The 14,850-nt window shown below is 34.2% G+C and overlaps 2 protein-coding genes across 4 annotated transcripts; one reads left to right on the top strand and one right to left on the bottom strand.

Annotated features, from left to right (window-relative positions):
- Positions 1–205: 205 nt before the first annotated feature.
- LOC133815679 (uncharacterized) lies at positions 206–751 on the bottom strand. Its single transcript, XM_062248489.1, has one exon. The coding sequence runs from the start codon at positions 749–751 to the stop codon at positions 206–208; it is 546 nt and encodes a 181-aa protein (XP_062104473.1).
- A 1,368-nt stretch (positions 752–2,119) lies between these two features.
- Positions 2,120–11,512, top strand: LOC133819751 (uncharacterized). Of its 3 annotated transcripts, XR_009886445.1 has the most exons (10): positions 2,120–2,207; positions 2,559–2,651; positions 3,103–3,237; positions 3,331–3,420; positions 3,636–3,785; positions 4,264–5,858; positions 5,995–6,954; positions 8,205–8,334; positions 8,459–8,527; positions 11,345–11,512. XR_009886445.1 is itself a non-coding variant. In XM_062253079.1 (7 exons), the coding sequence occupies exons 1-7, from the start codon at positions 2,145–2,147 to the stop codon at positions 6,923–6,925; spliced, it is 3,057 nt and encodes a 1,018-aa protein (XP_062109063.1). In that variant the 5' UTR covers positions 2,120–2,144; the 3' UTR covers positions 6,926–7,140. The 3 variants fall into 3 exon arrangements, 2 of the variants coding, with proteins under 2 accessions (XP_062109063.1, XP_062109065.1); XM_062253079.1 differs by lacking the exons at positions 8,205–8,334; positions 8,459–8,527; positions 11,345–11,512 and having other exon boundaries at positions 5,995–7,140; XM_062253081.1 differs by lacking the exons at positions 2,120–2,207; positions 8,205–8,334; positions 8,459–8,527; positions 11,345–11,512 and having other exon boundaries at positions 3,116–3,237; positions 5,995–7,140.
- Positions 11,513–14,850: the final 3,338 nt, after the last annotated feature.

Here is a 14,850-nt window from a genome sequence, read left to right as displayed (position 1 = left end):
ACACCCAATCTTTATTTTTCGCGGTGAATATACCCAAACCCACATGAACTGTGTCTCCGTCACTACTTAACCCCTAACAGCGTTAAAAACGCTTACATGGCCAATTGCGTGTACAAACCCAGACACGTATGCTTTAAAATATTAATTGCAAAACAAAAAGTTCCCAAACCCCATGAGAACCAGCAGGCTCCAAGAAATAAACAATCTACAATTTCCTCATCAGAGCCATATACTTGACGAAGATTCTGACCACTGCTGCTTGATAATCCTCCTCCCTGATCACTTCTAACCTCGCTAAGCAATACAACCACGCTGCAAAATTGGTCTCGTGGCCAGTACCATAGTCGATACGGCTGGAATTCCCAAAACTATCGGTGAAGTAAGGGATGATCTCAACTGTAGATGATCGGAGTTCATCGGGGAGGAATCGGAGCATTAGGGTCTCACTGTTTTCCACCAATCGCTCCTGCCAAACCCTATATGAGATGTTTCCGTACCGTGATGCCATCTGGGCTGGTGGGATCTCGTCGATTTCTTTGATCTTCGACTCCTCGAGCTTGTCACTGAAGCACATCAAGACGAAGAGGCAAAACACGGCGTACTGGAAGTGATCTATTACGCGAACACCAACGGCGGCGCTTTGAGCATCGGATTCGAGGCGTTTGAGGAGAATATCGAGAACCCATTTGCGAGCTTGACCCGCGAAGGGTGGAGGATCTCGAAAGTGATGTTGCGGCGGAGGAGGCGCCATGTTGGGCCGTACCTGGCGGAGCTGATGTTGTGCTCGTTTGTTGTTGAAGATTTTAGTGGTGGGGAGAGCGGAAGGGCGGTCGGCAAATATGGCACCATTGTGGATGAGGGCTTGGTGGGCAAGGTGATGGTCGGCGATGAAGACAGCGGGGTAGGAGCCGATGCGGAGAGAGACAATGGGGTCGTACTTGGCGTGGAGGTTGCAGAGGATGAGCTCGAGGTCGGAGATGGATTTGCGGAGGGATAAGATGGTGCTGATTATGGGAAGGGTGAAGGGTCCCGGAAATGAATTTGAGAAGGAAGAGAGGGATAATGATGAGGCTGAGCCACCCCCAACCACCGCCACTGACTTCCATTGATTTGTTTTTCTCAGTCTCTCAAGTAGCCAAATAATAATAGTGCTGCTATTTGTGTCAGTTTGGATAGCTATACCCTAGTCAACTTATAGCTTTGGTTCACTTCAATGTCTAATAACACGTATATGTGTCTGGGTTTGTACACGCAATTGGCCACGTAAGCGTTTTTAATGCTGTTAGGGGTTAAGTAGTGACGGAGACACAGTTCATGTGGGTTTGGGTATATTCACTGCGAAAAATAAAGATTGGGTGTAAAAGTGGAACAACGTATAAACATTGAGTATTTTCGCCGGTAAAAACCCTAATTACTATTGTATAAATGATTTCTATCTTTATTTGTTTTTTTCTTCCCTTTTCTACACCCCTACCTCAACCCAAAAAAAAATAAATCAGATAATTATTAAAAAAAATTCTTTGATGAAAACAAAATTTATTAAAAAGAAAAAGCAATATTCTTTGATGAAAAAAAACAAATTATTAAAAGAAATATGGGAACACTAATTTCTCAAGCAAAAAAATTCTACAATTTTGTGAAACATAAACAAATCCAACTCTCTAAAACAAATCAAATTCCAGAAAAAAATAATAAATCAACTAATATTTTTCTCATAACACAGCCAGTATTGAGGGGACGTTGGTGGAGAACATCAACAGCACCATGGTTAGTGCTGATTTTCTTTTTATTACTAAAATAAAATAAATAAATAGAATTTATTAATTAAAAATATCTATCAATAAATTAAAACCCAAAAAGCTCAGAAATTAGAAAGTATTTTAGTCTTATATAATACTATTTTGACCAAATTTTTAATCAGAAGGGTCCAGGGACCAAAATGGTATAATTTATGTTTCAGGTGTGAAAAAGTGTATTTTCTAACAATAAAGGGGGTACAATTTATATTTTCAAAAAGAAAATGGGGGTAAAAATATAAATTTGATTTCTCAATGTCCTTATCCGAATTTAAATAAATTTGGGTCACCAAGCATCTTAAAAAGGCGGGAAATGCAAATCATCAGAGGGATAAGAGAGAACGGAGAATGGAGGGAAAGAAGTCGAGCAACGATTTGCAGAGCATATTAGACGCCATTAAATCTTCAGATGTAAGTTTTATTTCATTTTCTTTTCCATTTCACTTTCCGGGAAAGCGAAACGCACTTTCTATGTATCAACATTTTCCCCTAAGAAATCATTGATTTTTCTCTCGCATACAATAACTTTCGTACTGCTGTTGGTTTAATTTGGCTCTTCGAATTTCGAATTTGAAAGGAGGAAAAAGAATTGTTGTCTTGTAGAGAGTTTGTGAACTTGTTGTTGGGCTACTGATTCAGAACAAATAAGTATTTGCGGCTAAATTTTATCATTATTTTCGCCAATTTTTAATGATATGTTGATTTGTTGTTTATAGTATTTGGAACTTGATTAGATTGATGAGATTACAAACCAACATACAGGTTGTAGAGAGCCGTACCCAGCTGCTATATGAACTCGGAAAATTAGAGATAACAGAGAAATCTGACTTGGTTTCCCTCATCGAATGCCTCACAGTATCCGCTGACCTCTTTACCATTTTCATCCTTAATTTTTGCCATTTATATTTGTATATGTGCGTTCTCATTGCTGAAATTTGCATCATTTTCTGTAATTTCAACTTTCATATCATAGTTTTTGGAAATCACTTATTTGGGTGTACAACTATTTTCTTGTACTTCGCAATTTCGAATATACAATGCCCTATTTTAGTTCTTCCAAATCCAAATTTCCTTCTTTTACATGGCATTTGATCAATTCGTATTTGTCAGCTGCTTTTGTATATGGGTTTGTAGGCATGTTATCAGTAGACAGCTTTAGAGAAGATGCTTTAATCCCTGATCTCCTTGTTTAAGATGGGCCAAGATTTCACACCAAAGATAATTTTTTTTTTTGTTTCTTTCTCATAAAGTCACAGTCTAGTGTATTATAAAGTGTATGCTGTTTTTTGCCTTGACAACAAGCTTGACATTTTGGGAAGACTACACTTGTCTGGATGTAACTCAGTGCATGCTAAACAAGGCCATAATACATGTGGCTTTAAAACACCTGGAATCTGGTATATCCTGTTGTCAATGCCAATTTCTTACCCTTGCGACGAAGGTATAGATGATTCTCTACTCCTCGCAAAGAAAATTTATAGATATCTTATTCTCAGTTAGGCCATAATGTAAAATCTTGAATGCAATATGTCAGGCAAGCATATGGTGCGGAAAGCACCTGAAGATGACTCTTATGTCCTCTGGGGAGTCTCAAGAAGAGGAGCATAGCGAACTGTTTTTTCAGGTAGATGATTTTTGACATTATTGGAGCTCTTATATCCTTCAGAGTTAAGACAAAAATTTTCCATTTTGTTTAAGGTTATATTTGTGGTTTAAGAACTTCTTACCTTATAATTTTTCTTGTCAGAACTTCTTACCTTATTTCAGTATGTTTATTATTATTATTTATTTTGAAGATTCTCATTGCATAAACTTTTATTTTCCGAATTTCATTTTCAGCTGCTATTGGATTTTCTGAGATTCTCCACTGCTAGTTATTCAGCTCTGGCAAGAATCCCTGTTTCAGTTAACAAAACGTTGAAGGATACTACTGAAAAGTTCATTATTGAACAGTTAAACTTAACCAAAGAGTTGATATCAGACATCAAGGTACTGTAGTATAACTTGTGTTTATTCATTGAATGTTGAGCATAAAATATGAAAATTAACCAAGAGGGGTAGCTCAAATAACCAGACACGTGGTTTGCTCCCTCAAGGTCTGAGGTTTGAGTCCCTCCTTGGCTACATAGCAATTGTTACAAATTCCTAGTCTCCAAATATTGTAGGGTTAGGCTGGGATCCTAGTTTCAAAAATAAAACATGAGAATTAGGAAATTTCTCATAACAAGAACAACAACATTTAAGTGATGTCAATTGACTTCTTGCAATGTTTTGGGGGGTTAGTATATGTTTACCACAATTTGATTTGAGTTTTCATATTATAAATAAATTAGTTTCCTTTTTGAGATGGATTCTTATCATGCAAGTAGTTGATCAAAGTAGTTATATTATTTGTCAATTAAGTATGTGTCAAAAGAGCCTTTTAGGCATTTATCACCAGAAGTAATAATCTCTCATCTAAATGCAGAGAATAAATTCACATGGATCAGAAGTGTTAAAGATTGCACATATGGTCATAGAAGCTGTAATAAGACTGTGTGGAGTGTATGCTGAAGCTGTAACTTGGAAGTTCCCTGATGAAAAGCTTGAGACAGAGAACAATAGTATGGAATGTGAAGGGATCAATAATATGAATCATGTTATCGATATAACAAAGTGTTCAATTGAAAAATTGCACGAGATAGGCATAATTGCCGCTAATAGTGGGGGAAGTTTAGTAAGTATACTTAATGTGTCATGGAGAGGTGTGGTAAGTCTGCTACAGCTTGGTGAGGGGATTTTAGCTACAAAGATGAATGTAGCAGATATCATTTCAAGTCTAATCTCATTGGCTAATGAATATCTGAAATGTGTTGCCGAGGCTTGGTCTTCTTCGCTTAAGGAGTCTGTTTCTGCTGTTGAAGCTAGAAGGAAATTTCTTCCACTGAAGTTTTACTTGAATAATGCACTAAAAATTTCAGCTTTATTTCCATGTCAAGCATGTACAGTGCACAGAGAGTTTACATTCTGCATCCTCATGATTTTGACCTTTAAAGTCTCTTTGAGCAAGGAAAAACTGCTGAAAGCTGCTGGTGAAGTTTTTTCAGAACTTTTGGATAAAACATCCTTTAGTCTACTTAATTCATTTCTGAGTTCAGATCAAGTGGAGCATAAATTGAAATTAGAGGTTGTAGATAGCCTGTTTAGTAATGAAAGCTTTGCAAATTCTATTCCTGGAGATCTGAATGATCATAATAAGATGCTTCCCATGGATCAAACTCTTTTTTCTCAAGTATTTTCTGGGGTAAGATCAATGTTGCTTGGTCGGGTTGCGTTGTTTCTTAGTTTCTTGAGATGTTCTGTGGATCTTGAAGAAGATATAAAACTTGGGCTAGCCAGAAAGCTTGGATGGTTTTTAGACTCTTTAATTGACGAAGAGGTGTATTCTTCAGTTCTCGTTTTGCAACTTCCTGTATCGTGTGGTTCTGGGAAAAATGAGGGACTAGTTTGGCAACCAATGTTTTCTTCTCTTTTGGATGCATTAAAGTCATTTTTGGTTGTGGTATCTTCAAGTGTTGCATGGATGGAAGTGGAATCAATTCTTCTTGAGAACCTCTGCCATCCTCATTTCCTTTGCTGGGAAATTGTAATGGAGCTTTGGTGCTTTATTCTACGTTATGCTGAGTCAGGGATGGTAAGTGGAATGATTAATAAGATTTGTTCATTGATGAAGTTACTGGCGTCTTCTCAATCAGTTCTTGATCCTGGTTATGGAATGAGAAAGTTGGCAAGATCAATCAGCATGTTAATCAGTTTTGGAGCACAATCTTTGGTCGACCAGGTTTTCAAATCCATAATTGGTGACAACAGATCTCAACTGTCGTCAATTATGTGTTTAGCGTTGTTCATGGAGGGCTTTCCGCTGAACTTACTATCAGAGAAGATGAAAAGTAATGCAACTGAAAGAATACTAGCTGATTTCTTTGACTTCATAGAAAGTTTTGAAGAAAAATCAATCACAGCTAGTAATGATGGTGTTTTGGGGGTTCCAGTATTTGCTCTGTCTGCTTCAATGCAGTCTCTGTAAGTTAAAAGGTTTCCTTCTCTGCAAGATATTGAGCTGTTTTTCGTTTATGTTAAATTAACCATTCAAATCTTTTGGGAATCCCAACCAAAAATGATTCAACAATGTTTAACTGATTTTTTTTTTTCAATGTAGCCAGATCAACTTATCTGATACTGAAGGGAAGATCCTGCAGTTCCTAGGTTCTTTAATCAATAACTACAGTGTTTGTGTGGATAAACTACGGAAGGAGCAACACCGCAAGCTTTTGAGTGAAACATTAGGGATCATCTCAAACACGAAGCACCTATATGCATCTGACGGGATGAACAAGCTCCTTCTCGAGCTTGAAAATCTGTTTATCTCAGGGCCAGCAGCCTCTGACAGAGACTTGTATGAATGCAAACCAACTCTCGCTCTTTTCATGGCAGGTCTCGCACACATGCCAATGGCAGAAGCTGATAAGGACAGTACCAAGATCACTGCTGCTAGCCAATTGTATCAAATGATGTTAAAGGAAAGGCACTGGGCTCTGATTCATTTGGCAATCACTGCATTCGGGTACTTTTCAGCCCGCACTACATGTAATGAGCTCTGGAGATTCGTGCCTGAAAATGCAGCCCTTTCATATGATTTAGAATCTGGAAAAGAGGCAAATGAGGAGAGATTCATGTCTGAATTTAAGGTATTTCTCGACAAGGGAACTGACATTGACATAACTGCATCCGGGTCTGAACAGCTTGGACTGCTTTCAAAGGAGGGTCTGATTTTGAAGGAAATGTTCAGAAAGATCTCAACTATTAAACCAGAGACTGTTATTGTATGTGAAACTATGCAGATAGATGATGAAAAGCAGTCCATGGAGGTTGATGGAGAGAGGCAACACAGCAGAAAAAGGAAACTTCCTGATGGAATCAGCAAGGGAATGGAACTGCTACAGAGTGGTTTGAAAGTTATTTTTAATGGTCTTTCTCAGTGGCACCAAATTCAGCCTGAGTCGAGTGAACTTCATGATCAGTTCATGACTCACTGTTCTCGTCTAGAAGATGAGATTTCTCGATTAGCAGGTCTTGCTGGTGGAAACTAAGCTGGGATGATATTTTAGCCCACTTGCTGGTATGTTATCTAGATTTTACTATATGTAGGTAGATTATGTTGTATGATATGAGAGAAATGCTTTTTGTTTTTATCCTTTTTCTTTTTGGCTTCATTGTGAGGATTTCATTATACGTGAGTTGGTTCATATGCATGACAATGAGAAGATACATAGTTGTTAATTGTGGAATAAAAATGTCTTTCTAATTCTGTCTCCGTAATGTTTCAATACTAAAAAACATGACATTGGGCATTTTATTTTAATGATGTTTTTTTTTCATTTATGTGTTATTTTTCTTCTTATTTTTTTTTAAAATGTGTATTTTTAAAAAATACAATTCTTATTAATTTTTTTTTAAAAGTACCATTCGGCAATGTTTTGGTTACTTTGACACAAAATCAACCTAAGCAACTCTAAAACAGATAACAATACAACATAATTGATCAATTTTGAAAGCAATCTAATCAATTTAACAGACAAATAACAAAAAAAAATAAAAATCATATTTAATTTGTTTGAAAAAAATATATATAGTTAATTTGGTTGTTTACTTAAGTTGATTCAGTTGCTTTTTGATGTTGAGTAAATGCATAGTTGATTTGGATGTTTACTGAGGTTGATTTGAGAATAATGTTTATTTGGTTGGTTACATATGTTGATTAGTTTTTTTTAAGTTGATAAAAATTAATGCTTGAGGGGGTTGATTTGGTTTTTTTTTAAATTGATTTGGTTAAAAAAAGCAAAAGCAACATAATCAACCAACACAAAAAGCCAAAATCAACCAAATTAACCTCTTCTACTTTATTTTTTCAAATCAGAAGTTTGAAAAGTGAACATGAAAAATGGTTCAAAGAAGAATAAAAAGAGAAAGGAGAGAAACAATTCATTCCCAAGTAGAATTATTTATTTAATTGTTTAGGAACAAGGACCTCTCTCAAAAGCTTCAAACTAAATAGCTGCAAAGACATACTGAACATGGTGCCATATATATAAATATATATATATGGACCCCGATTCCGTCCCGCCTTGTATGGAGACGGGACATTGTTTGTTTTTTAATATGGGTCGTTAGATCAGGTTTTAATTGATCCAACAGTTGGGGTGTGCTCTGCAAAAGAGACTGTTCCCGTGTCAGTTTCTATCAGTTACAGTCTAGTTTTAGTAGGGGTATTGATGGAGTAAGGCAACCGGTCACTTCTTCCCTGTTTAAACCAACTCCATCTTCTCTCTTTACCATTACTCTCACATTAACCTTCTGAAACAAAACCAGAAATCATCATTCCTTCCAAAATTTCTTCCGTTGCTCGGAAACGACTATGGTGCATGGCTTGATTGGGTCCTCCGATGTTGAACCTCCGACGGAGAAAAGGAAACTGAACTAAGATTTTAAGTATATTGAGGTGCGTATTCTAGGTTAGTTGTTTTAAAACTCTCTAATCTCTTTGAAAATTTCCACTAACCTCTTCTGATAGAAAACTAACACTGTTTTTTTTCAACCTTTTCTTGTTGTTGTTTGTGAAACAGAAAAATTTATTGGCAGGGTGTTCTGTCATTAAACCCACAGTGGAGAAAGTAGCATTTGTTGTTCTTGAGGTACGGAACCTGTGTTTGTTTCTTTGTATGATATTTTGTCAATGATCTTTAGCGTAAAGGTGAAAATTTTGAATAGTTTTTGGGTGAAAAATTGTTTGTGCTTTCTATTCATTTTCTATGTTCAAAATTTCTGATAATAGAGTCTTGGTTTTAATGTTTTGGCTGAAAAATATATAGTACTAATAATGCATAATTGCTCCCTCTGTTGAGTGTGGTGTTGTGTTTAATTCCATGGTCTTGAAACTTGTTTGTGCAATTCATTAAACCCTCGGTGGAGAAATTAACATTTGTTGTTCTTGAGGTACGAAACATGTGTTTGTTTCTTTGTATGATATTTTGTCAATGATCATTAGTGTAAAGGTGATTATTTTGAATAGTTTTTGGGTGAAAAATTGTTTGTGCTTTCTATTCATTTTCTATGTTCAAAATTTCTGATAATGGAGTCTTGGTTTTAATGTTTTGGCTAAAATATATTTAGTGCTAATAATGCATAATTGCTCCCTCTGTTGGGTGTGGTGTTGTGTTTGATTCCATGGTCTTGAAATTTGTTTGTGCAATTCATTAGTTCATAAGCACTAGCAACTATACTATCTATGTGTGGTGTGTCTTCAAAAGTATTTGACTCTTCCATTTTCTCATCATTGCATGTAATAAAAATGATAATGGAAAAAAGTTTTGAAAAACGTTAAAAAACTTGAAGACAAAAAGAACTTAGAACAGGGCAAAAATGAATAGCTTAACACAACTAAATTGGCTATGTGATAATATCAATTACAGAAAACATATGAAAATGATATGCATGTATATCATGGTTAGTTAAGTTCCTTATTATTATTAGTGTATTTTCTTGTTGTTTTATATAAGTATAAAACTAAAGTTTGTTGTTATCAAGTTACTATTTAACAAAGTCAAAATAGTAAAATATTTTAAACATTTTGATAATTGGGTTTTGATGCATGAGTGCACCATACTGTGTCTTTACATTATTTGAAAGTTGTGGTTAGTCTTAATGATAAAAAGGGTCCCAACATCGAAATTTTATGTTACTCGTTATTATGCATATGATAATTGTTTTGAAGAAGAAACTATGCAAGAATGGCTATGGTCTCCTAATCTATTATTGGACCCAAGAAAATTATGAGAGCATGTTAGAGTTTACTATTTATATGTATATTTATATTATACAGTTATGCAACCAAAGTAGGTTATTAGAAAAGTTCTTATTACAAGTACTAACTGGAATTGACTTTACCTTCTTAAGAGTGAACCAGTAGTATATCAATTGAAGACAACTATGTCTATGCATGAACCTCTCCCATATTACCGTAGTATTTAAATTCATTATATATATAAATACAATCTATTTTGATATATTGTTCTTCTTTATTGGACACATTAATGGTTGTAGTTTTTACAACGTGCAATATAAAAACATAGATCTTTAACTGAATTTCATGCCGTTTATTTATGTTTGCTGATATTGGTGTGAATAATACTTTGCAAAAATGACCTTTTAATATGTATGTAGAAACTAGTTTGTTAATAGATTTATTTTGATTGTGATATACCCAAGTTCTGGATTTCGAGATTTAGTTGGATTTGATATGTATGTAGAAACTAGTTTATTTATTATTTCTATTTAATTATTATTATTGTGTTGAGTGTCTGACATTTACTTGTTTGCAATAGTAAGAAAATTTCTTGATACATTGTCAAGTAGAGTGACTAATTTAGGGCCTAAGTGAAATAGATACTTGAAAGTGAACCTTTAACTAGTTGCTGACTTAAATATCTTTTGCTTTTACTTATGAAAAATCAGATAATCTAAACTTAGGGGCATCATAGACATCATATTGAAATTGTAAACTTTTCCCCTATGACACATTTGCAACTTTGTCAATTGTTAATATTTTTTCCTTGAATTAGTCAATTTTTTTTATCTGAATACTTATTTGGATTGACTATCCATCATGTTGGTTTTGCTACTTTGAGGAATTAATTGATGCAAATGAGCATTGTTCTTGGTATCATTATTTTTTCACGAGTCCAAATTTCAAAATGGAGTTGCAAAACTGAGTCATTGCTTTCTTCTTGTTAGCTATAATAGAACTTGTTAATTATAGCTTGGCTTAGCATGCCTTGAGATATGTATATTTTTGTTGACAAGGACCTATGATTCTCAAATAAGCTATGCAAGCTGTGGAAATTATTCTTTAATACCTATCTAGAGCACTGATTTGGTTTTCTTTTTATGTTTAGTATCATATTGTTTACATTGCATTCATAATTCAGAGGTTCATTTCTCTTTTCTGTGAAATACCATTATCTTTAGAAAAAATAATAATCTCCTTTCTCTTTGTTTCCATTTTTCAAGACTAAAAATAACAAATATTCTCCAAACTATGTCTGAAAACAGAGAAAGACTATATAATTATCTTAATGCTTCATAAATGCTCCCATTGCAACTTGTTTTGGCTACCCTATATTCGTGCCTCGGCTCATTTTCTTAGCTGCCCAATATGCTGATTCAAGGCTTAAAAACTATAAAAGATATCCACTAAAATATTAACAAATATTCATGACTGTAGTACTATCTTCTCTTTGTTGTTAAATTGTAATCTATACTTGTTAAATGTATCTTTTGTAAGTAGCAATTTATTGGGGACAAATTATTAAAAAAATAGCTAATATATATTTTAAAAATGCTGGCAAATCAAGTAAAACAGTGAGGAATAGTTTATTATATGAACTAGAGGTTGTATAAGTTTACAAGTAGAATTGTCCTTAATTTTGGAGCAAATTCTTGAATTTTTGCAGGCTAAATTATTTAGTTGTTGCCTGAATCACTGTGCTAGTCATAAATTATTGATCTTTTTTTAAATGACGATTAAACGAAAGCGCGGTGTTGTGGCTACTAATGACAAGGTGGCCAAGAAGGGTGTGGTTAAGAACGAAAAGGTTGCTGCTAAGAAGGACAATGTGACTGATTTAATGTGAGAATTTGTTACCATTGTTTTTTTCAATTAGTCTGTTGAGTATTGATTAACTGGCCACATTATTTTGTATTTAATGTTTACTATGTTCTATTCTATTAGGAGTGCTACAATTGAGAAAATGGCAACAGAAACTACCCGCAAAATGGAGGCCACTATAAGAGAGCATAATCGAATTCAGCTCGCTGGGGTATGATACTGTACTTGGAATATAACCACACTTTGTATTTTTCATGTGTTATTTATTAGCAATGATTAATGGTATTATTTGGTTTCGTGTAGATGCAGAAGGAGCTGGCTGGAAAGTGGATGGCTGCTTTCAATACAGCCTCCCCAAAGAATTCTGGGAAAAAAAAAGCAATTAATACAGCTTCTTCTAGCAAGTCTGGAGAAGATGAGGTTTGTTTAGAGGTTGATTCACGTGACATAGTCACAAGATGTTCCTTTGAACGGGTAGTTAGAATAGTGAGTTGCTTATCTAATGAACAAAAAGCTTTTTTTTATTAAGTTGCTTTTTGTTCATTAGATAAGCAACTCACTATTCTAACTACCCGTTCAAAGGAACATCTTGTGACTATGTCACGTGAATCAACCTCTAAACAAACCTCATCTTCTCCAGACTTGCTAGAAGAAGCTGTATTAATTGCTTTTTTTTTCCCAGAATTCTTTGGGGAGGCTGTATTGAAAGCAGCCATCCACTTTCCAGCCAGCTCCTTCTGCATCTACACGAAACCAAATAATACCATTAATCATTGCTAATAAATAACACATGAAAAATACAAAGTGTGGTTATATTCCAAGTACAGTATCATACCCCAGCGAGCTGAATTCGATTATGCCCTCTTATAGTGGCCTCCATTTTGCGGGTAGTTTCTGTTGCCATTTTCTCAATTGTAGCACTCCTAATAGAATAGAACATAGTAAACATTAAATACAAAATAATGTGGCCAGTTAATCAATACTCAACAGACTAATTGAAAAAAACAATGGTAACAAATTCTCACATTAAATCAGTCACATTGTCCTTCTTAGCAGCGACCTTTTCGTTCTTAACCACACCCTTCTTGGCCACCTTGTCATTAGTAGCCACAACACCGCGCTTTCGTTTAATCGTCATTTAAAAAAAGATCAATAATTTATGACTAGCACAGTGATTCAGGCAACAACTAAATAATTTAGCCTGCAAAAATTCAAGAATTTGCTCCAAAATTAAGGACAATTCTACTTGTAAACTTATACAACCTCTAGTTCATATAATAAACTATTCCTCATTGTTTTACTTGATTTGCCAGCATTTTTAAAATATATATTAGCTATTTTTTTAATAATTTGTCCCCAATAAATTGCTACTTACAAAAGATACATTTAACAAGTATAGATTACAATTTAACAACAAAGAGAGGATAGTACTACAGTCATGAATATTTGTTAATATTTTAGTGGATATCTTTTATAGTTTTTAAGCCTTGAATTAGCATATTGGGCAGCTAAGAAAATGAGCCGAGGCACGAATATAGGGTAGCCAAAACAAGTTGCAATGGGAGCATTTATGAAGCATTAAGATAATTATATAGTCTTTCTCTGTTTTCAGACATAGTTTGGAGAATATTTGTTATTTTTAGTCTTGAAAAATGGAAACAAAGAGAAAGGAGAATATTAGGGTGTGATTGGTATAAGATTTAGATTTGATTTTATGTTTTCAAAAACTCAAAATGAGTGGACCCACTAAAATATATGATTGGTATGGTGTTTTTGAAAACTGTATCCTAATCAAAATTTTAATATTATGTTATAATTTAGAAAACGAGAAAAAGTTGTTTTCTCAGTTTTGTAAAATTATTTTTCAAAATCCCACATATTTTAGTTTCTGTTATATTTTCAAATTTAATACCAATCACAGATTTAATTTTTTAAAACTCAAAAACAGTTTACTGACATTGAACCAATCACATTTTCAAAAACATGTTTTTAGTCACTAAATTCAGATTTTCATTTCAGAATCAACTTTTAAAAAATACAGTTTTCCAATCGCGAACCAATCACACCCTTATTTTTTCTAAAGATAATGGTCCTTCACAGAAAAGATAAATGAATAGTAGATAATCATCTTTCAAGTCAAAAAAATTAATATAAATGTTGAAGGCCATGAGTTCTAGCAACAAAAAAAAATTAAAAAATAAATGTGCATCCTATAGTAACAGCTGTGTATCATTTATTAAATCTTTGTGCTAACATTTGTAAATAATGTGCAGATAGCTAATTGATTAGAGGTGAAAAGTGCACTTTTATTGATCTTAAATGACAAAATAAATTAAGTTTTGATTATTATTTTCATTTAATTAATATGATATATTTTATGGATGAAAATATTTGATCATGATTTAATTTATTGTTATTTTGTAAGAATTAATTGGTATTTTGGCATAAAGAAAAAGAAAGAGTTAAATCTGAAAAAAAACCAAAAGGGAATGTGGCATTTTTGAAGTGAATGAGCCCATTTTTTTCGGCCCAAGCCCAGCACAAGCTCTCTCTTCTCTTTGCCCAGCTGCCACGTGTCACCGCCACTGCCTGCCACGCGTCCCAGCTCCTCCTTCAGCCTCCTTTCCACCTGCATTGACCCACCATGCACATATATGCATATTATGTACAACGTGACCATCAGCCATTCATCCCAGCAGCCCAAGAAAGCTGAGGCCCAACGAAGGCCTTGCCTTCTTTTACAACTCCATCCAATGCAGCTGAAGCCCAGTCCGAAAGCCCAACCCGAGCTCACCCTTTTCCAGCCTACTATCCACGTGTCTTCTTCCCATTGGCTGAAAATGGGTCAATGGACCAGCTGTCACCAGCCACTTTCAACTCATATTTTGTGGGTATTGGGCCTTGCAAAATTACTATTTTGAGCTTTAAAGCTCATATTTTTTGGTGCTTTTGAAAAATGACATTTTGACCATACACCAAAATAGCTAGGTTAATATTAATAATAAGATTTGATTTTTCAAAATCATATTTTATTATTAATATTTCAGATTTATTTTGTAAACCCCAAATTGTTATTTAATTTCTTTTTAGTCCTTCTCTCCATCTATAAATAGAGACACTTTCTTCACATTTGGTATGTAATTTTTAGAGTAGAGAAACTATAGAAAAATTTTCACTCACTTTCTTCTCATATTTTCTTCTTATAATTTTGTGAGAATCATGAGCATAATGACCTAATCTTCCTAGGAAGGTTAGGGATGATTCCATATGCAAGTGATGTTATTTTGCTACTTTGATTTACTATGTTCTTAATGTAATATATTTGAGTTATTTATGTTCTTTCATCTCTAT

The sequence above is a fragment of the Humulus lupulus genome, chromosome 2 (genome assembly GCF_963169125.1).
Source record: "Humulus lupulus chromosome 2, drHumLupu1.1, whole genome shotgun sequence".
NCBI lineage: Eukaryota > Viridiplantae > Streptophyta > Magnoliopsida > Rosales > Cannabaceae > Humulus > Humulus lupulus.
The sequence above is the reverse complement of the archived record's forward strand: the minus strand, read 5'-3'. Positions and strand labels throughout refer to the sequence as shown.